Below are 27,871 nucleotides of genomic sequence, written 5' to 3'. Positions count from 1 at the left end.
AATTGTACACTTTATTTTTATTTATTTATTTTTAATTTTTATTTTTTTCATTTTTCCGAAGCTGGAACGGGGAGGCAGTCAGACAGACTCCTGCATGTGCCCGACCGGGATCCACCCGGCATGCCCACCAGGGGGCAATGCTCCACCCTTCTGGGGCATCGCTCTGTTGCTTCCAGAGCCATTCTAGCGCCTGAGGCAGTGGCCACAGAGCCATCCCCAGTGCCCGGGCCATCTTTGCTCCAATGGAGCCTTGGCTGCGGGAGGGGAAGAGAGAGACAGAGAGGAAGGAGGGGGGAGGGGTAGAGAAGAAGATGAGCGTCTCTCCTGTGTGCCCTGGCCGGGAATCGAACCCAGGACTCCTGCACACCAGGCCAATGCTCTACCGCTGAGCCAACCGGCCAGGGCCTGAATTGTACACTTTAAATGGGTAATTTGTCTGAAGATGTGGAGAAATTGGAGCCCTGGTGCATTCTTTGTGGGAATGCGAAATGGGGCAGCTGCTACGGAAAACAGGGGGGACGTCTCAGAAAGTTGAAAGCAGAACTACCATATGACCCAGCAATCCCGCTGCTGGGCACACACCCCAAAACAATGAAAGGCATGGTCTCGGATTAATATTTGTCTACCCGTGTTCATAGCAACATATTTTACAGCAGCCAAAACATAGAAGCAACCCAAGTGTTCACCCACAGATAAACATAATGTGACTGCTCTTCAGCCTTCAAAGGGACGGCGATTCGGACACATGCAAAAACATGGACAGACATGGAGGGCGTTCGGTGACTGAAATATACCAGTCACAAAGGATAGTACACCAGTGACATAGACCGGTAATAAGGATTGATACTGTGTGATTCCATTTATATGAGGTTCCCTAGAGCAGTCAGATCCCAAAATAACAAACAGACACTAGGACAGCTGTTGCCAGGGGCTGGGGGAGGGGAATAGAGAGCTGTGGTGGAACCAGTGCAGACTTTCAGTTTTGCAAGATGAGCGCTGAGGATTTGTTGTTACACAACAGTGTGAGTGTACGTAACACTTCTGAACCATATACTCAAAAGTGGTTGATAGGGTTATTTTTATCCTCTGTGTATTTTACCACCATGTAAAGCTTTTTAAGAAGGTGAATTTTATGGTATGTGAATTATATCTGTTTAAAAAGAGAGTCCTCGACAATAGAAAGGAACAACCTCCTGTTCTCCCTGCTGCCCAGGAGCTAGACCTAGCTCAGCACCAGACACAGAATGAGCTCCTGATGCTGCAAAGTTCAGTTCCCTCCACGAAAGTAGAATGGACAAGTGACAGTGAAGCTACTAGATAACTCTGTAAGAAAGGCAATTATTCAGTCTGGTTATTTGGTCCTTAGGCACCATCTTCCCTAGAAGAATCAAGTATAGAGAGACAAAATTGTCATGGTAGGCTTAAAACTTCTATATTGCCAGGCATGAATCCAAAATAAAAATGTTATGAAGTGAAAAATTAGGCTCTGGCTGGTTAGCTCAGTCAGCTAGAGTGTCGTCCCAAGACACCAAGGTTGAAGGTTTGATCCTGGGTCAGGGCATATACAGGAAATGACCAATAAATGTACAACTAAGTGGAACAACAAATGAATGCTTCCTTCTCTCTCTCTCATCCCCCTCCTCTCTCTGTCCCTCTAAAATCAATCAATTAAAAGAAAAAATAATGTGAAAAATTATAGGTACTATATATCTGAATACTGCTTTTAATTCAAAGGTAGTTAATTTATATCTTTTTTTTTTTTGTATTTTTCTGAAGTTAGAAGCAGGGAGGCAGTCAGACAGACTCCCACATGAGCCCAACCAGGATCCACCCGGCATCCCCACTAGGGGGCGGTGCTCTGCCCATCTGGGGCATTGCTCCGCTGCAATTGGAGCCATTCTAGTGCCTGAGGAGGAGGCCATGGAGCCATCCTCAGTGCCCAGACCAACTTTGCTCCAATGGAGCCTTGGCTGCGGGAGGGGAAGAAAGAGATAGAGAGAAAGGAGAGGGGGAAGGGTGGAGAAGCAGATGGGTGCTTCTCCTGTGTGCCCTGACCAGGAATTGAACCCAGGACTTCCACATGCTGGACTGACAATCTACTGCTGAGCCAACCAGCAAGGGCCAATTTATATCTTTTTATGTGCTCGAAGTCTTTTACAAAAATGACAGATGAACTGTGGTCGGTTCGCCCAATGGAATATTATTTAGCACTGAAAAGAACTGAGCCAGAAAGTCATAAAAAGACATGGGAAAGCCTTCCACACGTGCTGCCAAGGGAGAGAAGCCGGCCTGACAAGCTATATCCTGGATAGACTCCGACTGCACGACCTTCTGGAAAAAGCTAAAGCAGAGGCAATAAAAAGATCAGCGGCTGGCGGGGGTGGGGGTAGGGGAGGAATGAGTCAGTGGAGCTGTGAAACTATTATTCTCTGAGACACAACCATGGTAGATGCCACTATACATTTGTCAGAGACTAGAGAAGGTACGACACCAAGACTGAGCCCTAAGATCAACTATGGACTTTAGTTAATAATAACATATCAGTACTGGCCTATCCACTACAACAAATGTACCACATTAACTCGAGGTGTTAATAAAAGGGAAAAGCAGGGGAGGAAGAGGCACAAGGGGGTATATGGGAACTCTGTACTTTTTGCTGATTTTTATATAAACATAAAACTGCTGAAAAAAACAAAGTCTATTTTTAAAAAAATTAACAAGTCTGGTTCATCCAAGGTGGTAGTGTTTAACATGATGATTAAGTGGTTAGTTATTTAAAAAATCAGTGAATTAGGCCCTGACCAGTTGGCTCAATGGTAGAGCATCAACCTGGCATGCGGATGTCCCAGGTTCAATTCCTGGCCAGGGCAAACAGGAGAAGCGCCCATCTGCTTCTCTACCCCTCCCCTTCTCGTTTCTCTCTCTTTCTCTCTCTCTTCTCCTCCTCTCCTGCAGCCATGGCTCAATCGGAGCGAGTTGGCCCCAGGCACTGAGCATGGCTCCATGGCCTTAGTCACAGACACTAAAAAATGGCTCCAGTTGCAAGGGCCCCAGATGGGCAGAGCATCGTCCCCTAGTGGGCATGCCGGGTGGATCCTGGTCCGAGCAGATGCGGGAGTCTGTCTGTCTGACTCCCCTCCTCTCACTGAATTAAAAAATATATATCAGTGAATTAAACTGGAGTATAGAAACAATCTGGTGAGTTTCCTTTCTCACCTCTGAACAATTCTTATAAGGCTGAAATGATATACACTGTACACATGCTTCTCCCAGGACAGATTGAGCAGTGTGGTGGGATTTTCTCTCCTCCAGTCCTCATTCCTCCATTCTCCCCTGTTTCTGTCTGCTCATCCCTTGTGATTTATATTTGTATGTAGGTCTTTTATTGTGTGGGTGTGAGTAGTAGAATTATGGAATCACAATTTCCTCAAGCTGCAACTTCTAGGAACAGAACTATTTAATACCCCAGCCAGTTCTTAAAAGCCAATTCCTTCAAATGAGATCCTTTTGGAAACTTGCTAGTCCTAAAAGGCATTTTATTCATCTTGGTTACTTATTTTTCCGTTTAACAAGTTAGTGATGAAAAGGAAACATTCCTAACTAGACTTCTGCCTCCAGGAAAAACAAGTCTTCCAAGTTCAGAACCAGGCTAACTACACTCAGCAGTAACTGAATGTACTCACATAGCACCCATGTGAACTGAAATTACACTGTTTTCACCGCTGCCTCCTGCACAGGTTTTAATATTCATGATAACAAGTGATCATGGAGTTCTTATGTCAATCTCTCCCTAAAATATGGTGATTTGAAAAACAAAACTTTGTTGAAATCAGATTTCACTGTATGTGATCGTCATAAGATTTTCTCTCATAGATCTACGATACCTTGTTTCTTGGCTGAAAAATAGCATCCATGGCTATGCCGATTTAACCATGGGGAGAAGGCAGGGGACCCCAAGGAAAAGGACGCTGCAGAAACAGACAGAAATAGAGGGGCACATTCACTGCATGAAGAGCCTCTAGTGAGAGCAAGAAGTTAGAAGACACATAAATGGCTGTCAACAGAATAGTTGAATTTAAATGAGGAAGTGGATCAACATGCAATGATATAAAAAAAAAATTCTCCAAGACATATTAAGTGGGAAAATATTTTGCAGAAATGCATAATAGCTCACTAGTTAACAGGCCCTGGCCAGTTGGCTCAGTGGTAGAGCGTCGGCCTGGTGTGCAGAAGTCCTGGTTTCGATTCCCGGCCAGGGCACACAGGAGAAGCGCCCATCTGCTTCTCCACCCCTCCCCCTCTCCTTCCTCTCTCTCTCTCTCTTCCCCTCCCACAGCCAAGGCTCCATTGGAGCAAAGTTGGCCCGGGCGCTGAGGATGGCTCTGTGGTCTCTGCCTCAGGTGCTAGAATGGCTCTGGTTGCAACAGAGCGGTGCCCCAGAGGGGCAGAGCATCGCCCCCTGGTGGGCATGCTGGGTGGATCCCGGTCAAGCACATGCGGGAGTCTGTCTGACAGCCTCCTCGTTTCCAACTTCAGAAAAATACAAAAAAAAAAAAAAAAAAAAGAAAAAAAGAAAAAGAAAAAGAAATAATGGGGCAAAATTTCTAAACCCCACTATGTGCTTAAAAGTCATCCTTGCCATTAGCATTGTCTTTGTCATTCTCTCCTTCTACAGCCTCTTTAAAAAAAAAAAAAAAAGCTCACTAGTTAAAAACAAACAAACAAAATTTCACCACAAGCCCTAGCCAGATAGCTGGGTTGTTTAGAACATCGTCCTAAAGTGCAGAGGCTGCCGGTTCGATCCCCAGTCAGGGCACGTACAGGAACAGAAGATGTTCCTATTTCTCCTTCTCTCTCTCTAAAAATCAATAGAAGGAACATTTTTTTAAAAACCACAAAAAACAAACGTGTGGCAGGTGTGCACACACGCACCCATGAGCACACAGATAACACGTTTTTATATGCACAGAAAATGCTCTGGGGACTAACAGTAGTCATCTCGGGTAAAAGGGACTGGGGGTGTGTGTGCAAAAAGTGGAATCTTTGCCTTTAATTACTTTTTACAAAGGGCACATATTCATTTTAAATGAAAGAAAAAACAATAACGGCAAGAAGAACATGAAAAGAAAGAAGGAAAAAGAGCTAAACAAATTTGCAAAGAGAAATGTCTAGAAAAGTTTTGGTTCTGCAGTGAGTCCAAGGTGAGCAGGGGACCCACACCTGGACAGTGGCTTTTGTCAACTCCAGATAGTGGGGCTGTGACACAAAATTACTTGCTCTTGTTAGTAAAAGTCCCTGATTTCTTTTTTCAGAGAGGCAGGGAGAGCGAGACAGACAGGAACATCGAGCTGTTCCCACATAAGCCCTGATGGGGGAATTGAACTGGCAACCTCTGCACTCCAGGACAACGCTCCAACCAACTGAGCTACCCGGCCAGGCCTAGTCCCTGATTTCTTGGTAGCTGGCTAATCAGGAAAAGCAGTTGCAAGCTTTAACCTTTAACTCCACTGCTTAGAGTAGCCAAATTGATATGAAAAGAGGCTCTCAGGTGTGTGCATTTTACCACCACCACCACCATCATCATCATCACCATCATCATCATCAAAAACACTTGTCAAGTGCTCACAGTGTGTTAGGAACTACAGTGTTATATACAGTCAATCGCTTACAAATAAATCTCCCAAAGGCATGAACCTACAGCAGGGGGCGAGGAGGGGGTGTAGGAGATGAATCCTAGAAAACAATTTTCAGAAAACAGCAGATGGAGGAAGAAGGGGAGGGAAAAAGCCTTCTCTTCCTTCTCTTGGTAAGTGATAATATTTTCACTCCTCGCAGATGGCACCTCCTGGAATAACCGTCCGCGGCAGGGAAGGCGGGTTCCTCTGGGCTGCCTGGTGCTTTTCTCGGTGGCTTTCAGTACCCCCTACCTTTCCCTCAATGATCTGTCTGGGAATAGTTTCAGAAGCGTGGAATCGTTTTAGGAGCTTGTAAAGGTATCAGACCAATGAAGGCAAAAGAGGAGAGGAGGCAAAAGTAAGAAATGGAATGGAGGCCCTGGCCGGTTGTCTCAGTGGTGGAGCATCGGCCTGGCGTGCAGGAGTACTGGGTTCGATTCCTGGCCAGGGCAGACAGGAGAGGTGCCCATTTGCTTCTCTACCCCTCCCCCTCTCCTTCCTCTCTGTCTCTCTCTTCCCCTCCCGCAGCCAAGGCTCCATTGGAGCAAAGTTGGCCCGGGTGCTGAGGATGGCTCCATGGCCTCTGCCTCAGGTGCTAGAATGGCTCTGGTCACAACAGAGCGATGTCCCAGATGGGCAGAGCATCGCCCCCTGGTGGGCATGCCGGGTGGATCCCGGTCGGGCGCATGCGGGAGTCTGTCTGGCTGCCTCCCCATTTCCAACTTCAGAAAAATACAAAAGAAAAAAGAAAAAAAAGAAATGGAATGGAATGGAGAAGGAGGAGTTGTATGATGAGAGAAAAAGGAGGAGAAGGGAGAGGTAGAGATGGATTTTGAGTCTCCCACAAAAGAAAACAGCACCCTGTGCAACAGGCGAACTCCATCGGAATTTCCTGCCTGCTGAGCAACACTGCTGAACCCAGGAGCAGCGCTCACATCCAGTCTGTCCCACATGACCAGCCAGAGCTCCAGACTGAATTTTTAAAGTCACAAGTCTACGATTAAGTTTTAAAAGGATCTTTCTTGTGATATTTTCCCCCAAAATGCATAAAACCCCTCTCTCTCACAATACTCTCAAGGCACCGAGGGGAAATTCAAAAAGCATATTACACTTACCAAGGGGTACATGTTGGCACTGTCATCCTTTTGAAACAAAATGTCCTCGGTGGTGGTGGCCACCAGGGAGTCCTCCAGGATGTGGGCTTTGGGTTGGAATTCTTTTGCTTCCCCCTCAATGAAGTGGGAGACTCTCTTCTCTAGTCTCCCTTTCTCCTCCTTTGGGGCCACTTCTCTCCTTTCTTGTCCCAGTTCATCTCGGGGCGTCTGCTGGATTCTCTCCCCAAGCTCACCCGAGGGTGGGCTTTCAAGGGCCTGTATCAGTTGTTCGTCAGAACTGGATAGATCCAAAACTTCTAGTTGTGAGCCCAGGCTGTGCAGACTCTCTGATTCTGATGACTTCTCTGACTCACTATTACTATGGATTTTCTTTAAAAAGAAATAAAAGAAGATTATGATTCCAAATATGGTACATTCTCAGTTAAGTATTTTCCTTTCTTTTCCTAATCAGCCAGGTTGAGTGTTAGCCTCACACTGAAATTGTGAAGTGTTTTTTTTTTTGGTTGGGTTTTGTTTTTGTTTTTTTCATTTTTCCGAAGCTGGAAACAGGGAGGCAGTCAGACAGACTCCCGCATGCGCCCGAACGGAATCCACCGGGCACACCCACCAGGGGGCGATGCTCTGCTCCTCCAGGGCGTCGCTCCGTCGCGACCAGAGCCACTCTAGAGCCTGGGGCAGAGGCCAAGGAGCCATCCTCAGCGCCCGGGCCATCTTTGCTTCAATGGAGCCTCGGCTGCAGGAGGGGAAGAGAAAGATAGAGAGGAAGGAGAGGGGGAGGGGTGGAGAAGCAGATGGGCGCTTCTCCTGTGTGCCCTGGCCAGGAATCGAACCCGGGACTCCTGCACACCAGGCCGACGCTCTACCGCTGAGCCAACCAGCCAGGGCCTTTTGTTGTTGGTGGTTTTTTTTGTATTTCTCTGAAGTTGGAAACAGGGAGACAGTCAGACAGACTCCCGCATGCTCCTGACCGGGATCCACCCAGCATGCCCACCAGGGGGCAATGCTCTGCCCATCTGGGGCATCGCTCTGTTGCAACCAGAGCCAGTCTAGCGCCTGAGGCAGAGGCCACAGAACCATCCTCAGTGCCCAGGCCAACTTGGCTCCAATGGAGCCTTGGCTGTGGGAGGGGAAGAGAGAGACAGAGAGGAAGGAGAGGGAGGGGGGAGGGGTGGAAAAGCAGATGGGCACTTCTCTTGTGTGCCCTGGCCTGGAATCGAACCCGGGACTCCTGCACGCCAGGCCGACGCTCTACCACTGAGCCAACCAGCCAGGGCCAATTGTGAAGTGTTTTAATAAGGAGCCTGGACATTTTTGTACTCAAATAACATAAATCATGGGTGTGTCAGGTTTATTGCTGGCCTACTAGCAGACCCACAAAAGCAGACCCATTCCTCTGGTGAACATCTGACTAGTCACAGAGTCAGTTCTCCTTGGGCCAGAGCTGAGTTCTCCTGCAGGGAGGGTTTCTCGGAAGCTTATATTACTATTACCACACTAACTGTTCTAAGACAAGCACACTCCAGCTAACCCCTACGAGCCCTTTAAAGTCAGTTCCTCCTCCAGGAAGCTTTCCCTGACCATTTACCAAGCTATGTTAAGTTGTCTTGTTTTGAAAAATGTCTCCTATATTTCTCTCCGTCTCTCCACTTAGCTTATCATTTTATAATGTTTAGTTCTGGGTCTGCCTCCCTACACACCCTAGAACTCAAGAGAATGGACTGTGTCTTACCTGGGTTTTTTTTGTTTGTTTTGGGTTTTGTGTTTTTTTTTGTATTTTTCTGAAGTTAGAAACGGGGAGGCAGGCAGACAGACTCCCGCATGCGCCCGACCAGGATCCACCCGGCATGCCCACCAGGGGACAATGCTCTGTCCATCTGGGACGTCGCTCTGTTACAACCAGAGCCATTCTAGCGCCTGAGGCAGAGGCCATAGAGCCATCCTCAGCACCCGGGCCAACTTTGCTCCAATGGAGCCCCAGCTGTGGGAGGGGAAGAGAGAGACCGAGAGGAAGGAGACAGGGAGGGGTGAAGAAGGAGATGGGCACTTCTCCTGTGTGCCAGGAATCAAACCCGGGACTCCTGCACGCCAGGCTGACACTCTACCACTGAGCCAACCGGCCAGGGCATTGTTACCTGGTTTTGTATCCCCATAGTTTGGCATATAGTAAGCATTCACGAAATGGCTATGAATGAATGAATAAATGAATGACAATTACTACTTACTGAAAAAATTTCTGACTCGATTGACTGGGAATCAGCCAATGGAAGTCTCTCCAAACTGATCGTGGACATGGAGAGTTCTCCGGGCTTCACTGTGGTTTCTTCCAGGACTCCTGCAGCCACCTCTTCCTGTGCTGCTCCAGCCTCCTCCTCCTCCCTTTCCTCCTCCACTCCTTCCTCCTCTTCCCCTCCCTCCTCCACTTCTTCCTCCTCTCCCTCCTCCACTCCATCCTTCTCTACCTCCTCCCCTCCCACCTTCATTCCTCCCTCCTCTACTCCTCCCACCTCTTCCCTTTCCTCCTCCACTCTTTCCTCCTCTTCCCCTTCCTCCTCTCCCTCCCCCAGAGAGTCTCTCCATGCTAATGAGTCATCTTTTCTTGATTCCCAATGCATAATTTCTTCCTCTTCATAATAATTAGGATTATACTCGTCTTCCTCTTCCATTTCTGTTTCTCCATCTTCTGCTTCTTCTAGTGAGTTTTCCTCTGCATCTGACATTGTTCTCTGTGGCGTTTCCTCTAGAGAAATTGGACCATAATAATCAGCAACACCCTCTGTTTCCCCATTTTGATTCCTTGGCGCACTAACCTATTGATAAAATGTTCAACACCGGTCAAAAGAATGTCACACTCCTGGAAAAGCCTGTCCCAAATCTTGAAAATATTGATCCCAGGACCTCTCATCTTTCTAGGAATATCTTTAAAGCTCTCTAACTCATTTTAAATACATTTATATTCCAACAGGCAGCAACATGCACAACTCTGACATTAGCCACAATTCTAATATGACTCAAGCAGTGTAGCTTAGTGGTTAAAAGCGCAGGCTTTGCATTAGCCTCTCCTGGCATCCCAGTTTCACCACTCACTTGGTGCTGTGACCTTGGGCAAGTCACCGTATGCCTCAAAGTCTATATTTGCTCAAAGATAAAATGAAAGAAATATCCCCCTAAACCTGGGGTTATGGTGAAGATGAGATGACATACATAAAATTCTCAACACAGTGGCACCACATAGTGCTTGGGAAATGGTAGCAATCGTTTAAAAAGTTTAAAAACCTTTTTTCTCTTATTTATTCCTTATAACAAACTTAAGAATTTGAGGCTCTGATGTTGAAGTGACTTATTCACGGCCACACAGCTGGTACAGCAGCAGGGTCTAGGGCTCTTGACACAGAGCCTCTTCCAATGCCAAACTTTGCCAGTGAATCTTGATGGGGGGGAGGGGGAGGCAGGTGTGTGGGTCTGCGAGGCCCCTTCCTCCCAATCAGGTCTCCCTGGGGCCACAGAGGCCCAGCTCCGCCCAGCTAGGGTGAGCGCCCCCCTACGAGGCACCAGGTCCCGCTTTGCTGGGCACCCCCAGCCCGATCCGCGTGGCCTCCACCCGACTCACAGAGCTCGCCCACCAGGTCCTCAAAGTCCGGGATCCTCCCGCCACCTCGACCCCCGCTCAGCCACCTCCCGAGCCTCCAGAGGCCACTGCTTTCTTCAGCACCGGTTCCCTGGTGACGGTTGCCACCCAAGCCTTGTTCCCATAGTAACTGCAGCCGCCGCCACCGCCAGGCCGTAAAACTAGAGGGCTGGACGGTGGTAACGTGCCCAGAAAGCAGCTCGAGCAGGCCGGCGCGCCCCCTGCTGGTCGCATCAGAGAGGCGCCACTGCGACTGGGGCCATGCAATTGGCTTTCCTGGCCTCCCGTTTTTTCCTTCCGTCCACTTTTTCTGGTGAGAAGCTGCAGCAGGTAATACTAGCAGTTTTGACTTTCTGAAGGCTTGACAAGATTAAGTGAAGAAGTATGAACTGTTTGATAAAACTCTGCCAAAAGCAATCTAAATTTCCCGGTCTCGTGGAGGCGACATCCATCTCTCCTCCACACCTTTCCACCAGGGCAAGAAGTGCTGTGTTGAGAAAGAAGCGCTGTGTTGAGAAGTTAAGCTAGCTGGAATTAAGTACTGTACTACATAGGTTATTATCTTGCTGTTCTTATCACAAAACGTTTCGGCAAAACCAGTTTGGTTAAACCTGTTAGGATCATTCTACCTCCAAGTGACCTTCCCCTGGAATTTCAGACTCACGAAGCTTCTAAAGGGAGGCCTGCAGGGAACCACCCACAGCAAGGATGCAGAAGCTCTTTGCTGCTGTTCGTTTAGGAGAATGTGAATGATCCCCCCCACTACCCATGCCCCAATGCTGATTAATTTATTATACATACATCTCAAAAAGAAGGGGGGGAGATAAATTGAATAGGAGAAGCTGTTTATTATAGTCTAGGGCTCAAATAAAGAAAATGATTAGCACTTGGAATAAGAACACAATTTAAACAGCAGAGGTTGGTAAGCACTGTGGCCATGTGGGAAATACATGGGGATGTAGGGCTGGAGTGACAGTCTGGGGAAGACACTAGACAGGAAGGCTTTCCAGTTGAGCATGAGAACCCACGGCTGGAAGCACACCCCAATACCAACTCCCGCCGGGGCAAGCTGGATTTTTTTTTTTTTTTTTTTGTATTTTTCTGAAGCTGGAAACGGGGAGAGACAGTCAGACAGACTCCCGCATGCGCCCGACCGGGATCCACCCGGCATGCCCACCAGGGGCGACGCTCTGCCCACCAGGGGGCGATGCTCTGCCCCTCCGGGGCGTCGCTCCGTTGCGACCAGAGCCACTCTAGAGCCTGGGGCAGAGGCCAAGGAGCCATCCCCAGCGCCCGGGCCATCTTTGCTCCAATGGAGCCTTGGCTGCGGGAGGGGAAGAGAGAGACAGAGAGGAAGGAGGGGGGGGGTGGAGAAGCAAATGGGCACTTCTCCTATGTGCCCTGGCTGGGAATCGAACCCGGGTCCCCCCGCACGCCAGGCCGACGCTCTACCACTGAGCCAACCGGCCAGGGCCGCAAGCTGGATTCTTATCCAACCCAAGCACATCCAGTCTCAAGGAACACAGGCGTGCCTCAGGAAAACAGCCCAGACCTCTGAGAAGGGTCTGTGGAAATAAACACTGTGATACCAAGAAGAGAGAAAGACTAGAGGCACTAGGAATCCCGGAAACCCATCTTGCCATGTTAAAGAGAGAATGAAAAGAAGGAGGAATTGGCATTTTCAAGGGGTCTGATGTGCACACACTGCTTATTCCCAACAGCAGTGTCAGGCACACCTGAGTGGTTTATAAAACAGTGCTGACCTGAGGGCATGACAAGGAGGTGCACATAAAAAGTCAAATTAGAAGCGAATTTGCAGGCATTTTTTATTCTAGCAGTGAAGGGAGCTTGCTGCCCTCTGGTGGTTTATGGACAAGAAAGCCAACCCCTCGCTGGGCAGCCTGGGGAGCCTCCTGGTTTCTCTATTCTTAAAGGGAGCAGCTGTGGCTCTGGAGGTTCAACTGCTGAGGATGCAGTTTCTGTATTTAGAGCAGCAAGGCCACAATGCAAACACAGGTGGGTAGCCAGAGCGTCTGGAAACCCCCTGCAATAAACAATGATGTTCCTCAAATGTTGTTGGTCAGATGTGACTTTGGCACAATTGTGGTTCTACCCAGCTTTCTATGAGGATAGTCTAATTCCAGTCTAAGCTTTGATCTGCAAGGTTTATAAAAAATTCATTTGGGGTTGTATCAGTACTATAAAACTGTGTTCACTTGGGGGGAAGTTTTTCTAAAATAAAGTCACAGCAGCATCTGTCAGAATAACTCCCACCCTCTTGCCCACAATCAGAGGATTTCCACTTAGGGCCACGGCCTAATTTGTGAAAGATGCTAAGAAGCACTTCTCAAGTTTTTAACAAAGCCCCAGGAGATAACACTTGGAGGCCACAGCATATTCACCACCTAGAAGTTCAGGTTCCCAGCCTCCTGCAGATCCTTAAACTTCAGGGACAGAAGAGTTGGAAGAAGGCCCCCCTAGACCCAGGACAACAGAAGATGCTTTCCTGTTACTGCTCCCCAGGGACAATCATCTTTGCAGAGGAATAATGTTGCAGCTGGAAGGAAAAAAAAAAGAAACAGTGTAAGTTTGGCAGCTTCATTCAGGAAGATCAGAAGGTGAGCCCTCCTGAGCTTGTCACTACATTCTGTAGTTAGCTCTGTAAAGCAAATGGACCGTTAATGAAAGAACCAGAGACCAGGGCTCCCCCACCCCGTACGTGCAGTCTCATTCCTACCACAGGTATTCATCCTGGAGTCCTACTGGTCACCTGGAGATGCCCATCATTTCCCAGCACCGCCCCCAGGCTTCCTATGTAACCAGCACACAACAGAAGCTGCGGTGTGAGTGAACAAAGGAAAGGGAGATACCTTACCCCAGCAGTCCCTTCCCCGCCCAGCGTGTCGGGACAAGTCTAAGCTGGTGTTTCTCCCCTCTGCGGATCACTGTCACATTCAGGGGCTTCTGAAAGGAAAGTAACTCATTTCAGGTTCAACCTCTGTAGCGCTCAAAGAGATTCAGGCTAAAATGCTGAGATATATATTTTTTGCCCATCAGATTGGCAAAGATGCTTATTTTAAGCACTAGCCTGCAATTCGTGTGTGTGGGGGATGTGGCACTCTTGGGGCAGCCAGTGGGGCTGCAGATCAGCACCAACCTCTTGCAGAAACACATCCCCCCCCAAAAAAAAAACCTCTTTCAAAGGTATATACAGAAGGAAGGCTGTAAAAAATAATAAAATAAAATAAAAATAAATAAAAGGTGCATTGGAAATACATTTTGCAAAAGTACAAGATGATATACAAACAAAGTGTTCCTCCCAGGACTGTTTATAAATTTAAAAACTGAAAACACCCAATGTCTCTCTTAATAAGGTATTGTTGAAATATAGTATAGTGCCTAACCAGGCGGTGGCGCAGTGGATAAAGTGTCTGACTGGGATGCAGAGGATCCAGGTTCAAGACCCCAAGGTCGCCAGCTTGAACACGGGCTTGCTCATCTAGTTTGAACAAGGCTCACTAGCTTGAGCCCAAGGTCACTAGCTCGAGCAAGGGGTCACTCGGTCTGCTGTAGCCCCCTGGTCAAGGCACATATGAGAAATCAATCAATGAACAACTAAGGAACCACAACGAAGGATTGATGTTTCTCATCTCCCTCCCTTCCGGTCTGTCCCTCTCTCTGACTCTGTCTCTGCCACAGAAAAAAATGAAAGAAAAAAAAAGCAGTTTTAAAAAACAAGGAATTGAGGGAGGAAAAGCATTCTAGGCAGAGGGAACAGCACATTCAAAGGCCCCAAGCAGGGACTATGCTTGAGTAACAGCACTTTGAAGGCAGCAGTTAAAGGTGCTGGCAATTCTAGGGTTACCAACCAAATGCCACATGACCTCCAACTCACCCCCTCGCTGTGCTGTACCACGCTGCCAACGTTTTGCAGTGACTGGAAGTTTTGAGTGTTCACAGAGCCAAACTCCACAATCTCATCATCCACTTGCAGACCCTAAAGAAGAGAAATGGAAAACCAGGATAGAGATTAAATGTGCTTCCCGTGTTCTTCACCCTTCCATACCCAATTTAAGGTCAAGATCAACAGATTATTTTCTACAGGGGACAGTGGAGGCTCAAAGCAAAGAGGGCAGGGATTCAGATACCTCATGTAGAGGGTGGATAACTGGGTCACCTCCTCCAGGGACTCCTCCTAGGGCAGATCTAGTAGAAGGTGGCCAAGTCTGCCCAGTGTCTGAGAAAAGCTGGCAGTTCTAGAGGTCTTGAGATGTATGGGCAAAAACCAAATGCTGCTCTCCGGGGTCCTGACCCAGGTTCAGGGGCAAATGAACATCGGCCAACTCAGTCAGGGCCTACTTTGTTCAGGGGTCAAAATTCAGACAAGTTTGCCCTAGAAGCCCTCAAATAATCTGCCACAGGCACAATACTGACCCAGGACTAGGGTGACCCTTTCATTCTAACAGCCTAGCTGGTGATTCACTCATCCCCTCTACAAATAGTATTTGACACGAGTCAACTATAACAGTGTGCTAGATACTGTGGACATGGTGCCAAAGAAAACAGCCGATGTCTAACTAGGACCTTGTGACCCTAAAGAGGACCTGGAATCAGGACCCCGCTCCCTGTCTTAGGATGTGCCCTGGCACAAACTACTTCAGGGCTCAGAGGCTCTTTCCTCATGGGTGAAATGGAGTAAAGTTAGCACCGACTGCAGGAGGTGGCTGTGGGATTAAATATTAGATACAAGCCCACATGAAAACCTGCATGTGACATTCACAGCAGTATCATTCATAATAGATAAAAAATGGAAACTAAAAAGTCCATTAATGAATGGGAAACAAAATGTGATCTATCCACACAGTGGAGATTACTCAGCTCTAAAAAGGAATGGTACATGCTCCTACATGGGCAAGCCTTGAAAACACAATACTTAGTGGAAGAAGCCAGTCACAAAGGACCACATAGTGTATGATTCTATTTATACGATGTGCTCAGAACAGACAAGTCCATAGAGACAGAAAGCAGACTGGTGGTTGCCAGGGGCTGGGGAAGATGGGAGGGTTTTGGGGGGAATGACTAAATGGTATAGCTTCTTTTTTAGGATGATGAAAATGGGCCCTGGCCAAGTGGCTCAGTGGCAGGGCGGCAGCCCAGTGTATAGAAGTCCCGGGTTCAATTTCCAGTCAGGGCACACAGGAGAAGCAACCATCTGCTTCTCCCCCCTCCCCTCCTTCTCTTCCCCTCCTGCAGCCATGGCTCAAATCTTTGAGCAAGTTGGCCCTGGGCACTGAGGATGGCACCATGGCCTCACCTCAGGCACTGAAATAGCTTAGTTGCCAAACAATGGAGCAGTGGTCCTAGATGGGCGAGCATCATCCCCTAATGGGCTTGCCAGGTGGATCCCAGTCGGGGCACATGTGGGAATCTGTCTCTCTGCCTCCCTGCCTTTCACTTAATAAAAAATATTTTAATTAAAATGATGGAAATGCTCTAAAACAGACGCAGAGCTCTGTGAATACATGAAAAGCCACAGAATTGTATACTTTAAACTGGTAAATTTTATGGCATGTGTATTACATCTCAATAAAGCTGTTTAAAACATTTTAAAATACCCCATGAAAGATGTAGCTCATCTGGTGGGACAGCAGTTGTTATCCCCATGTCTACCAGTCAGTGTCCGGCTACAATGAGTACCAGGAAGAGATTCTCCATCCCTCACTTGCGACACTTGCCACCTTCCACCATGTGTCCCATATCATTCCCTGACCAGTTTAGTGGGCAGCAGGGGCTGACTCCTCTCCAAAACCCTGGCTGGGCCCTCAGCAGGTTTCAGTGTTTGCTGAATGAGAAAGTGAAGTCAAGCTGCAGTGCAGAGAGAGCGTGGCTCTGGTTTCCCATAGTCCCCCCCACCGCACCCCTGCCCTAAGGCACCCACTGGGTACAGATTTGGGTGGCCAGGCCTTGGCTTACCGCGATGCTGGCAGGGGAGCCGGGGCTGATGCTGTTCACCTTGGCAAAGGCCTGAGGGGGGCTGAGGCCCTCACTCTGCTCCAGGCTGCGGCTCCTGGCTTCTTCGTGGGCCTCGGCCATGTCCCGGGCCTGCTTCTCCTTGTCCCGAGCATGCAGCTGGTGCAGGGCCTCCTCCACCTGCTTCATCACCGCCTTGTGATCATTCTGCAAGCCTGGGAGAAGAAAACCGTATCAGGGCTAAGGATGGCAGCTGAGGACACCAGGCTCCCACATTCACTCACTGAATATTGAATAAGCACTTCCTACGTGCTCGGCCTTACACCAAAACACACTCAGGTGGAGTCATGATTCAAATGGGTAGTAGAAGTCAGTAAGCAGAAAACGTAGACAACAGTTCCCTTCCAATATGATTTGGTGGTAGACTGCTGGTTGCCCACCTGCAGCAGAGTGAACAATGGTCCCTCAAAGAGGCTCCTGTCCTAATTCCCAGAACCTGTAACTATGTTACTTTACCTGGCCAAAGGGACTTTGCAGATGTGATTAAGTTTCAGACGCTGAGATGGAGATTACCCTGGGTTATCCAAGTGGTGGGCCCAGTGCAATCAACAGGTCTTTGTAAGTGAAAGAGGGAGGCAGAGTGAGAGAGAGACGTGACAGAGTTGGAGAGCTGTGATTGTTGGCTTTGAAGATGGAAGGCACCATGACACAAGGAGTGTGAGTGACCTCTAGAAGCTGGAAAAGATGAGAGCCCCACCCACTCCCCTGAGCTCCACCCACTTCCTGATCTTAGCCTAGTGAGACCCATTTGCACGTCTCACTTCCAGAACTGTGAGATAACACGTTTGTGACATTTTATGTTACTAAGTCCAGGGTGATTTGTTATATCAGAAGCAAAAGACTAATATGCTACCCAACCTCTCTTCTCCCTCTGTTTCGTAAGTCCTAACACATAATTGGTTTGAGTAGGATTGTAAGCAATATTTGACTTGGGTTTCTATTGTTATTTCAATAAAGTTTCCACCTTCAAGTCAAGTTCTTAAAAACAAAGTGAAAAATGAAACTATAAATATAGAACCCTGAGCTTAACCCATTCCCTGAGTTCTCAGTCCTCTCACGGGGACAATGAGATGACCCTGTCAAGGCAGAAGTGAGGCAAGCAGATAACATAGACTCCTGGTGGTTTCATTTGTGTGCCTTTAACATCTCCTTCTATAAGGTGGGGTATGCCCCACCCGCAAGGGTCACTCACAGACGATGTTGTGCCTGGCGGTTCGAACTTGGTACAAGTCCACGTCTGACCGGGGGTAGCCCTCGCAGTCCACCAAGGGCTCGTTCATCCCAATGCCTTTTTGCTGAAGGGAAGAAATGTGGATCAAAAAACCTGCAAGGTATGAAGTCCTCAAGACCCCTTTCCTCAGACTATCTTCTTCCACAGTCTTTGTCAGGCGACAGTAATGAGAGCTGCCTTCTGTTGACCACTTGGCCCAGACCACGTGTTTTACCCACATCCTCTCACAGGAACTCTCTAAGGTGGGCCCTATTTTTTAAATTGCTTTTTGATAACACAAGTGATTCATGAATCATTCCTCTTCTGAAGATGGAACTGTACAGATAAAATTAATGACTCCTTTGAGCACGAATCCCCCAAGGCCAGCCTCCTCCTCCAACTACCCTGACCCCCTTCCTTCCCACAGGCAGCTGACACCTGGCTGGCTGATGGCCTTGGAAGTTGGAGGGGAGTGATACCCCCTGAGAGCACCCAGCTGTGGCAGGCCTTTGCTTCTGCTGAATATAAAAAAAAAATCTAAAAGGGATATCAAAAAGAGGCTCTCACCCCTGGATGGATACACTGATATCGCCAGATGGCCCCGAAGGAGGGGAACTGAGTGGTTGGTGGACAGGGGAAGGAGACAGACTTTTCATTTTACAGCCATTAGTAGACTTTGAATTTCGACAATGGGAATGTATTCCCTATTTGAAATAATACATTTCCTACCTACATAAGTTAAATCATGGCATACAAAAGCAATGAAACATGTTACACACTGATAATGATGCAGGGCAGGGAATTTGCAGTCAGCCTTTGACATGATCCCAGTTCTGCGACGTACAATCTGGGTGCCCTTGGTTAAGACCTTCACCTCTTTACTTTATTATGTTTTTAAGACTTTATTTATTCATTTTAGAGAAGAAAAAGAGAGAGAGAGAGAGAGAGAAGAAAAGAGGAGCAAGAAGCATCAACTCCCATATGTGCCTTGAACAGGCAAGCCCATGGTTTCAAACTGTCAACTTCAGCATTCCAGGTTGATGCTTTATCCACTACGCTACCATAGGTCAGGCAAGACCTTCACCTCTTTAAGTCTCAGCTTCCTCAATTATAAAATGGGAAGACTTAAGCCAGCAAGCCCAGGATCTAGCTGGCAACCTTGGGCTTGAGCTGGTGGCCCACAGGATTGAGCTAGCACCCCTGGGATCCAGCCGACAACCTCTGTGTTCCGGGGCAATGCTCTATCCATTGCATCACTGGCCAGGGATGAAATTTCCTTTTAAAATAAATTTATTTAAGTTCTGGCCAGATAGCTCGGTTGGTTAGAGCATCATCCCAAAGTGCAGAGGTTGCAGGTTTGATCTTCAGTCAGGGCACGTACAGGAACAGATGTTTCTGTCTCTATCTCCCTTCCTCTCTCCCTAAAATCAATTTTAAAAATTATTATAAAATAATTTTATTTAAGTGAAAAAGGGGATCAACTTTAAGAAAAACATAAAGGGAATAACAGTACAGGAAGTATATGGATACAGCATCCTGCTCATGGTAGACAATAACTTAAGTTTAAGAAATTTCTGGCATAACCCTTGAAAGCACAACAGGCCTAAACTCTAAATGCCACTTTGTGACTCTGAGCAAGTGACTTTTTCATAAACCAGCACCCTCCTGGCATATATAGTCAGCACCCAGTAAAACAGTACGCTGGCCTCCATCTGGTACTCTATCTTACTCCCATTATCTAAAATGCATTCCATCTGCCCTGTATGGGACATAATTAACCTACTCTCTCTACAAATTGACTTGTGGTTTTACACTAGGTGGCTTAAGAAAAACTATCAGTTTTGGAGCCAGACAGACCTTGGGACCTGACCCACCATTGCCACTTCTTAGCTACAAGACTTTTTTTTTTTTTTTGTATTTTTCTGAAGTTGGAAACAGGGAGGCAGTCAGACAGACTCCCGCATGCGCCCAACTGGGATCCACCCGGCATGCCCACCAGCGGGTGATGCTCTGCCCATCCGAGGCGTCGCTCTGTTGTGAACAGAGCCATTCTAGCACCTGAGGCAGAGGCCACGGAGCCATCCTCAGTGCCCGGGCCAACTTTGCTCCAATGGAGCCTCGGCTGCGGGAGGGGAAGAGAGAGACAGAGAGGAAGGAGGGGGGGGTGGAGAAGCAGATGGGCACCTCTCCCGTGTGCCCTGGCCGGGAATCGAACCCGGGACTTCCGCACGCCAGGCCGACGCTCTACCACTGAGCCAACCAGCCAGGGCCAGCTACAAGACTCTTGATAAGGGTTTGCCCGACTCTGGGCCTCAGTTTTCTCTTTATACAGTAAGAATAATGAGCCTTCACTGTCACTCAAAGCTTAGTACTTAGTCCCCTGACCAGTAGCATCAGCACCGCTGGTAATCTGCCAGAAATACAGCACGTACTCCTCATCAGAATCTGATTTTTTTTTTCAGAATCTGATTTTTAACGTCCACATTAAAGTTTAAGAAGCTCTGAGGTAAAGTTAGCAAAGCACAGAACACCTGGTAAACGTTGAACAAAGGATGGTGGTGGTGGATTATCAATCACCCGGCCTCCGCAAACTTCTTAGCTCTGTAACCGGAGGCAGGTCTCAGTTAAGTAGTTAGTTTCCTCACCCCTAAAGTGGGGGGAATAATAGAGCTCACCTCAAAGGGTTTCTCGAGGACTAAATGAGCCCACCAGTGCTGAGCGCCTAACAGAGCGCCCGGCAACACAGTAAGGGCTCCATAAACGCTGTCAGACCAAATACTGTTCGCAGTTCTCAACGTTATCTGCCCGACTGCTGCCGACAGAGGCCGCAGTTACGGCGCGTTGGGCCTCCCAAGGAGACCGATCCACAGCTGAGAGCTCCAGCGGAGGCCGCCCCGGTCTCCCAGTCCTCCCGGTGTCAGGAGACCGAGTCCGGAGGCCTTGGGACGCCCCTTAAGCCACCCAGGAGCCCCGAGCCCACACTCACGCTCTCCAGAACCTCATAATTGGCTTTGATCTGCGCTTCGATCTCCTCCTTGCGCCGTATCAGCTCCTGGACGTCGCTGACAGTCACCGCGCTGGTCTGTGGAGAGACCCTGCTCGACCGCGCTTCCTTCTCCGACATCTTGGACCTCAGCCCGGGATTCTGGACACCTCGTTTCCGGGTTGCGGACCCCCGAGGAAACTTTGGCTACGGCTCCGTCAGTAGACCAAAACACCACGGCCCTTCGTGAGCGCGGGGAGGGGCAAGGGGCCAGGTTTCCTTTGAAGGCGGGGCCATCTGAAGCCACACCCTCCTGGAAACGTGGTCTTGTGGCGCCTCCAATTGGGGCAATATACGGAGGAATGGTTTCCCGGTACCCCAGCGTGCTGGCCAGGGCCAGGGTAAGGTGATTTCTCCCTAGCTGGTTCATTTTCTGTCCTCATTCATTCACCTAACATTTATTGAACACCTACTGTTTGTATCTGCGAAGAGAACTGCGCGTGGTGCTCCAATCCAGCTCTTCATGTCTACACAGCTCTGGATGGCTTACAAAGCAAATTCATATTCCTATAACCTCGTTTTTCCAAACCCTACAAGCTTGGGTGCAAATCCGATGTTCCTGCCACCTGTTGCAATGTAGTGACCTAGGTAAATTACCTCACTTCTCAGAGGCTCAGTTTTCTCACCTGTATATTGGTCCTATATCAATAGAAAACTATTTCATAGAGCTGTCATTTTGCCAACAAATATTTATTGAATGCCTCCTATGTGCCTTACACTGTCCTGGGTGCTAGAGGTAAAGAATTGCTGGATTTAGTGCCTGTCACATGTTTACGTCTTTATGAATTTGGGTAACAATAATAGTAATATTGATCATGTATCAAATAGTTACAATGTGCCCAACACTGTTTAAGTGTCTCTTAACATGTATAATAATCCTATAAACCAGGATTATTATTATTACCCCATTGGACAGCTGAGAAAGTCATCTCAATAACCGCACTTGCCCCACTAGCAAAACAAGCCGCCCAAATTTCAACCCAGCTTAAAACCAAACAAGAAACTTTAATATCTTCACATGTGGCCCTTATATTTTGCAATGAAAAGGACACACCATCACTTTTGTAGTATTCCAACATGTTCTTCCTGAATACAAACATGGAAAACAAACAGACAAATCCTAACCAAGGGACATTCTGCAAAACAACTGACCTGAACTCTTCAAAAAGGTCAGCATTGGAAAATAACCCTGCGTGCTGGGCAATCACCAAGAAGACTAAAGAGATGCAACAATGAAATGCAAAAGTGTGCTTCTTGATTGGAACCTGGTTCCCCTCAAAATAAATAAATAAATAAATAAATAAATAAATAAATAAATGCTATGAAGGATGTTTTTTGGGACAATTTGAATATGGGATTTTATATTAGATTATAGTGCATCGATGTTAAATTCCCTCAGTAAGACAATGGTATTATAATTATATAAGAAAATCTCTTTGTTCAAAGGAGCTATTGTTTGTCATTATCTTATGTTGTTATTGTCAGTTTTGTTGTTGTTATAATAAACCTAGATCCCATTCCTTCTCCTGCCCTTAGAGCTCTTGAAGCCATTGGTTGCCTCCATCTCTACTCTCATCCCATCACCCCAAAATTTTTTAGATTGCGGTGACCGCAGCTTCTCGGTTACCCCTTTCATCCATTCTCTATAGGGCAGCCAGAACAACCTGCCCAAAGAGTGACACTGTAGCCCTTTCTGGATAGCTCAATCAGTTAGAGCATTGTTCTGAAGCACAGAGGTTCCTGGTTTGATCCCCAGTCAGGATACATACAGGAACAGCTTGATGTTCCTCGCTCTCTTTTCCTCTCTTGCTGAAATCAAAATAAAAAAAATAAATAAATAATAATAAAAAAAAAGGCCCTGGCCGGTTGGCTCAGCGGTAGAGCATCGGCCTGGCGTGCGGGGGACCCAGGTTCTATTCCCAGCCAGGGCACATAGGGGAAGCGCCCATTTGCTTCTCCACCCCCACCCCACTCCTTCCTCTCTGTCTCTCTCTTCCTCTCCTGCAGCAAAGGCTCCATTGGAGCAAAGATGGCCCGAGCGCTGGGGATGGCTCCTTGGCCTCTGCCCCAGGTGCTAGAGTGGCTCTGGTCGCGGCAGAGCGACGCCCCTGAGGGGCAGAGCATAGTCCCCTGGTGGGCTGAGCATCGCCCCTGGTGGGCGTGCCGGGTGGATCCCGGTCGGGCGCATGCAGGAGTCTGTCTGACTGTCTCTCCCCGTTTCCAGCTTCAGAAAAATTCAAAAAATAAAAATAAAAAATAAAAAATAAAAATAAAAGAGAGAGAGTGACACTTGTAACTCCGCTATTGGGAAGCTGTCAGTGCCTTTGCAATGCCCTTCTTTTGTCTTTCCGGATGCTTCTGATCACTGTTTGCCTTTTGGACTCACGCCCATACAACCCTCAACACACACATACAACTTAGGTTCCAGCCACACTAAGCTTCTAGCAGTTTCTGGCACATTTATTGCTTCATCTCTCTTAGCACAAGGCTTTAGCATATGCTCATCTCTTCTCTAGGACATCGTCTCAAGCCAGGCCGATTTCAGCTCCTCCTTCAAGATCCAGCTCAAACATTCCCTCCCTTGAGAATCATTCTCCAACCCAACCCAAAGATGAGCTGTTCACTGTACCATTTCCCTGGTATTGTAAATGCATGCTTATCCATGTGTCCACCCATTGAGGACTCAAAGGATGTTGGCTGAGGCTTGTTTATCTTCAAATGTTTGCCTCCATCAAACATTTGAAAAAGACTCCTCCACAAATAACAAATGTGAAGTAAAATACCCAACATATACTTTATCTCAGCATCAGTTCTTACTCTAGAGCAGGGGTAGTCAACCTTTTTATACCTACTGCCCACTTTTGTATCTCTGTTAGTAGTAAAATTTTCTAACTGCCCACTACTACTCTGTTAGTAGTAAAATTTTCTAACTTCCACAGTAATGGTGATTTATAAAATAGGGAAGTAACTTTACCTTATATAATTTATAAAGCAGAGTTACAGCAAGTTAAAGCATATAATAATAATTACTTACCAAGTACTTTATGTCATATTTTCGCTTAGTTTGGCAGAATAAATCTTTATAAAACAACTTACTATAGTTAAATCTATCTTTTTATTTATACTTTGGTTGCTCTGCTACCGTCCACCATGAAAGCTGGAATGCTCACTAGTGGGCGGTAGGGACCAGGTTGACCACCACTGCTCTAGAACATCTTCCTCCCATGGACCCACACACAGAAGCAATATACTCTTAGCTACTTGACAGCCAGTGTTTAACCAGATTCTAAGGGAACAGACTAAGAGAACAACCCTTGCATCTTACCTGCAGGGCCACAGCCAGCCAACAAAGGCTTTGTTTTAGAAAGCTGCCAAGATCTCCGAAAATCTGAACTGTTTGCCTCTTCCAAACGTCCGTATTGTGCTCATTTCCACTTCAGAAGGAGGAGGCCAAGAGAAACAGAATTGAAAAATAGATCCAGGAAGCTAGAGCTATCCCAGGAAGATCTGGTTGGTCATAATTCATACTGCCTGCCTTCAGGACTCGGCAAACTTTTCATATTTCCCCTCTGCCCTGGTGTAGGAGCCACACAGACTATACTCTGCCTGTCAGTTATACCCTGTTCCTGCATCAATAAACCAAGGGGTTGAACTTCAAGGTCCCAGTTATTGACAGGCTTGTGAAAGCTGGCTCACTAAGAATTTTTTAGAATTTTAGCTTAGTCACTGAATCAGTTCAGGGCTACATCATGAAATAACTACCACACTCCAAAGGATACTTACAGGGTGTTTAGTGAAAGAACTATTTACAGAATCAAGGACAAGCTTAAGAGAGCAAACAAGGAATGATAAAACCATCTGGGGTCCCTGGTCAGGTAGCTCAGTTGGTTAGAGCATCATCACAATACATCAAGGTTGTGGTTTTAATCCCTGTTCAGTGCACATACAAGAATCAACCAGTAAGTCTGACCTGTGTTGGCACAATAAATAAAACATCAACCTGGAACTCTGAGGTCGCCGGTTCAAACCCCTGGGCTTGCCTGGTCAAGGCACATATGGGAGTTGATACTTCCTGCCCCTCCCCTACTTCTCCCTCTCTCTTTCTTCTCTCTAAAATGAATACATTAAAAAAATAAGTTTAGCCCTGGCCAGTTGGCTCTGCGGTAGAGCGTCGGCCTGGAATGCGGGGGACCCGGGTTCGATTCCTGGCCAGGGCACATAGGAGAAGCGCCCATTTGCTTCTCCACCACCCCCCTTCCTCTCTGTCTCTCTCTTCCCCTCCCGCAGCCAAGGCTCCATTGGAGCAAAGATGGCTCCTTGGCCTCTGCCCCAGGCGCTAGAGTGGCTCTGGTCACGGCAGAGCGACGCCCCGGAAGGGCAGAGCATCGCCCCCTGGTGGGCAGAGCTTCACCCCTGGTGGGCGTGCTGGGTGGATCCCGGTCGGGCGCATGCGGGAGGCTGTCTGACTGTCTCTCCCCGTTTCCAGCTTCAGAAAAATACAAAAATAAAATAAAATAAAATAAGTTTAGCTTGACCAGGCGGTGGCACAGTGGATAGAGCATCGGACTGGGATGCAGAGGACCCAGGTTCGAGACCCCAAGGTCCTCAGTTTGGGCTTGTCTGGTTTAAGTAAGGCTCACCAGCTTGAGCTCAAGGTCGCTGGCTCCAGCAAGGGGTTACTCATCTGCTGAAGTTTACGGTCAAGGCTCATATGAGAAAGCAATCAATGAACAACTAAGGTGTCAACATGCAATGAAAAACTAATGATTGATGCTTCTCATCTCTCCGTTCCTGTCTGTCTATCCCTGTCTATCCCTCTCTCTGACTCTCTCTCTATCTCTGTAAATAAATAAATAAATAAATAATAAAAATTAAAAAAAAAACTAATGATTGATGCTTCTCATCTCTCTCCGTTCCTGTCTGTCCCTATTTATCCCTCTCTCTGACTCTCTGTCTCTGTAAAAAAAAAAAAAAAAAAAAAAAAGTAAAAAAAAACAAACATAAGAATCAACCAATGAATGCATAAATGAGTGGAACAACAAATTAATCTCTCTTAAAAAAAATGCCAAGGGTCATGAGTAGTTTCAGAACCTAGACAAGATGTAGCCACCAAACCAGAGTGTGGCCTTCATTAGAGGGCCACAGCAGTCCAAACAACATCTGGCAGACAGGGAGCTGGACAGGGAATAGCCCTCTTCTCTGTCCTCTTGCCTGAGACTCTGACTTGCTGAGGATAAAGGAGGTTGGAGCATGGAGTAAGGCAGGAAAGGAGGAACTTGGAGGGACAAACAGAACAGCCAACACGGTTACCAGTATTTAGACACTTGGGAAAATAAAATGCAGAGCTCCATATGGTGCGTGACCCTATTTTTACACAACAAAGTTGGCTCTCCCACATACATGTCTATATACACTTACATATGATTGCACAAGAAGGGACAGAGGTGGCTTGTACATGTGAGATTTAACATCTAGTGCCTGGGCAGCGTGTGGAGCAGAGGAGAAAGCAATTGAGAAAGTAGAACATTTACTTATATGAATTCAGAGGAACTTAACAAGGAAAATCATTGTCAAAGCATATGAGTCATCACCTGACCAGGAGTGGCGCAGTGGATAAAGCATTCACCAGGAAGGCTGAGGTCACCTGTTTGAAAACCTCAGGGCTGGTGGCTGGTTTGAGGGTAAGGGGAGGAATTGTCCACGCAATCCCAAATCTCGCCAGCTTAACCCTTTGAGGAGTGAGTTTTTTCCATGCTTGCTGACCCCGGGAGTGAGTCGTTTTGTTTTGTTTTGTTTTTTCAAAAAATGAAATTAGTTACAGTTACAGTTTTATTAACTTAAAATCATGTTTGTTTGATAACCAATTTATGGAAACAAGAAGAACATACATACATTTGCCTTTCTTTCTTTTTTTTTTATTTTTTATTTTTCTGAAGTTGGAAACTGGGAGGCAGCCAGACAGACTCCCACATGCGCCCGACCGGGATCCACCCAGCACGTCCACCAGGGGGCGATGCTCTGCCCATCTGGGGCGTTGCTCTGTTGTGACCAGAGCCACTCTAGCGCCTGAGGCAGAGGCCACAGAGCCATCCTCAGCACCTGGGCCAACTTTGCTCCAATGGAGCCTTGGCTGCGGGAGGGGAAGAGAGAGACAGAGAGGAAGGAGAGGGGGAGGGGTGGAGAAGCAGATGGGCACTTCTCCTGTGTGCCCTGGCTGGGAATCGAACCCAGGACTCCTGCATGCCAGGCCGACACTCTACCACTGAGCCAACCGGCCAGGGCCCATTTGCCTTTCTTTAATGTTGCTTTACACGTTTTTAAAAGAAATTGATTGTGCTCTGGATGGTCAGGAGGCATGAGAACATACATGAATGTTTGTACTACTCAAAGGGTTAAGCCCAAACATCGCTGGCATGAAAAGGCCAAGGTCGCTGTCTTGAGCAGGGGACACTTGCTCAGCCCTAATCAGGGCATATGAAAGCAGCTCAATGCACAACTAAAGTGAAAGCAGCTATGAGTTGATGTTTCTCACACTATCTCACCCTTTCTATCTGTCTCTCTCTCTAAAAACAAACAACAAACAAACAAACAAAAAGCAGCCCTGCCACAAGATTGGTTAGAGCATTGTCGCCAAGTGCAGAAGTTGCCAGTTCAATCCCCAGTCAGGATACAGAAACAGCTGGATGTTCCTGTCTCTTTCTCTCTCTCTCTTCCTTATGCTCATGAAAATCAATAATTTTTTATTTATTTTTATTTTATTTATTCATTTTAGAAAGGAGAGAGAGAGGGAGAGAGAGAAGAGAGGGAGATACAGAGAGAGAGAAGGGGGAGGAGCAGGAAGCATCAACTCTCATATGTGTCTTGACCAGGCAAGCCCAGGGTTTTGAACCAGCGACCTCAGCATTTCCAGGTTGATGCTTTATCCACTGTGCCACCACAGGTCTGACAATATATTTTTTTTGACAGTGACAGAGAGAGGGATAGATAGGAACAAACAGACAGGAACGGAGAGAGATGAGAAGCATCAATTTTTCATTGTGGCACTTTAATTGTTCATTGATTGCTTTCTCATATGTGCCTTGATCAGGGGGCTACAGCAGACCAAGTAACCCCTTGCTCAAGCCCGTGACCTTGGATCCAAGCTGGTGAGCTTTTTTTTTTTTCAAGTACAAT

General features: G+C 47.3%; 2 protein-coding genes across 2 annotated transcripts in view; both read right to left on the bottom strand.

Moving 5' to 3' along the window:
* Nucleotides 1–10,590, bottom strand: part of CFAP251 (cilia and flagella associated protein 251) — a 66,193-nt gene extending 55,603 nt beyond the window's left edge. Inside the window, exons 1-4 of the mRNA XM_066260647.1 lie at nt 10,398–10,590; nt 9,316–9,527; nt 9,013–9,225; nt 6,791–7,159 (exon numbers count right to left, since the gene is read on the bottom strand). Of these exons, the coding sequence (XP_066116744.1) occupies nt 6,791–7,159; nt 9,013–9,225; nt 9,316–9,507 (774 nt within the window). The 5' untranslated portion in view covers nt 9,508–9,527; nt 10,398–10,590. The remainder of the gene's footprint in view (nt 1–6,790; nt 7,160–9,012; nt 9,226–9,315; nt 9,528–10,397) is intronic.
* Nucleotides 10,591–11,243: 653 nt separating this feature from the next.
* Nucleotides 11,244–24,295, bottom strand: PSMD9 (proteasome 26S subunit, non-ATPase 9). Its single transcript, XM_066260644.1, has 8 exons — nt 24,024–24,295; nt 20,642–20,880; nt 17,638–17,740; nt 16,389–16,600; nt 14,311–14,412; nt 13,291–13,379; nt 11,880–12,972; nt 11,244–11,468 (listed from the first exon to the last, which is right to left on the bottom strand). Exons 2-7 carry the CDS (start codon nt 20,777–20,779, stop codon nt 12,945–12,947), a joined length of 672 nt encoding a protein of 223 aa, XP_066116741.1. The 5' UTR covers nt 20,780–20,880; nt 24,024–24,295; the 3' UTR covers nt 11,244–11,468; nt 11,880–12,944.
* Nucleotides 24,296–27,871: the final 3,576 nt, after the last annotated feature.

The sequence above is a fragment of the Saccopteryx bilineata genome, chromosome 2 (genome assembly GCF_036850765.1).
Source record: "Saccopteryx bilineata isolate mSacBil1 chromosome 2, mSacBil1_pri_phased_curated, whole genome shotgun sequence".
Lineage (NCBI taxonomy): Eukaryota > Metazoa > Chordata > Mammalia > Chiroptera > Emballonuridae > Saccopteryx > Saccopteryx bilineata.
This window is presented reverse-complemented; position numbering and strand designations above follow the sequence as displayed.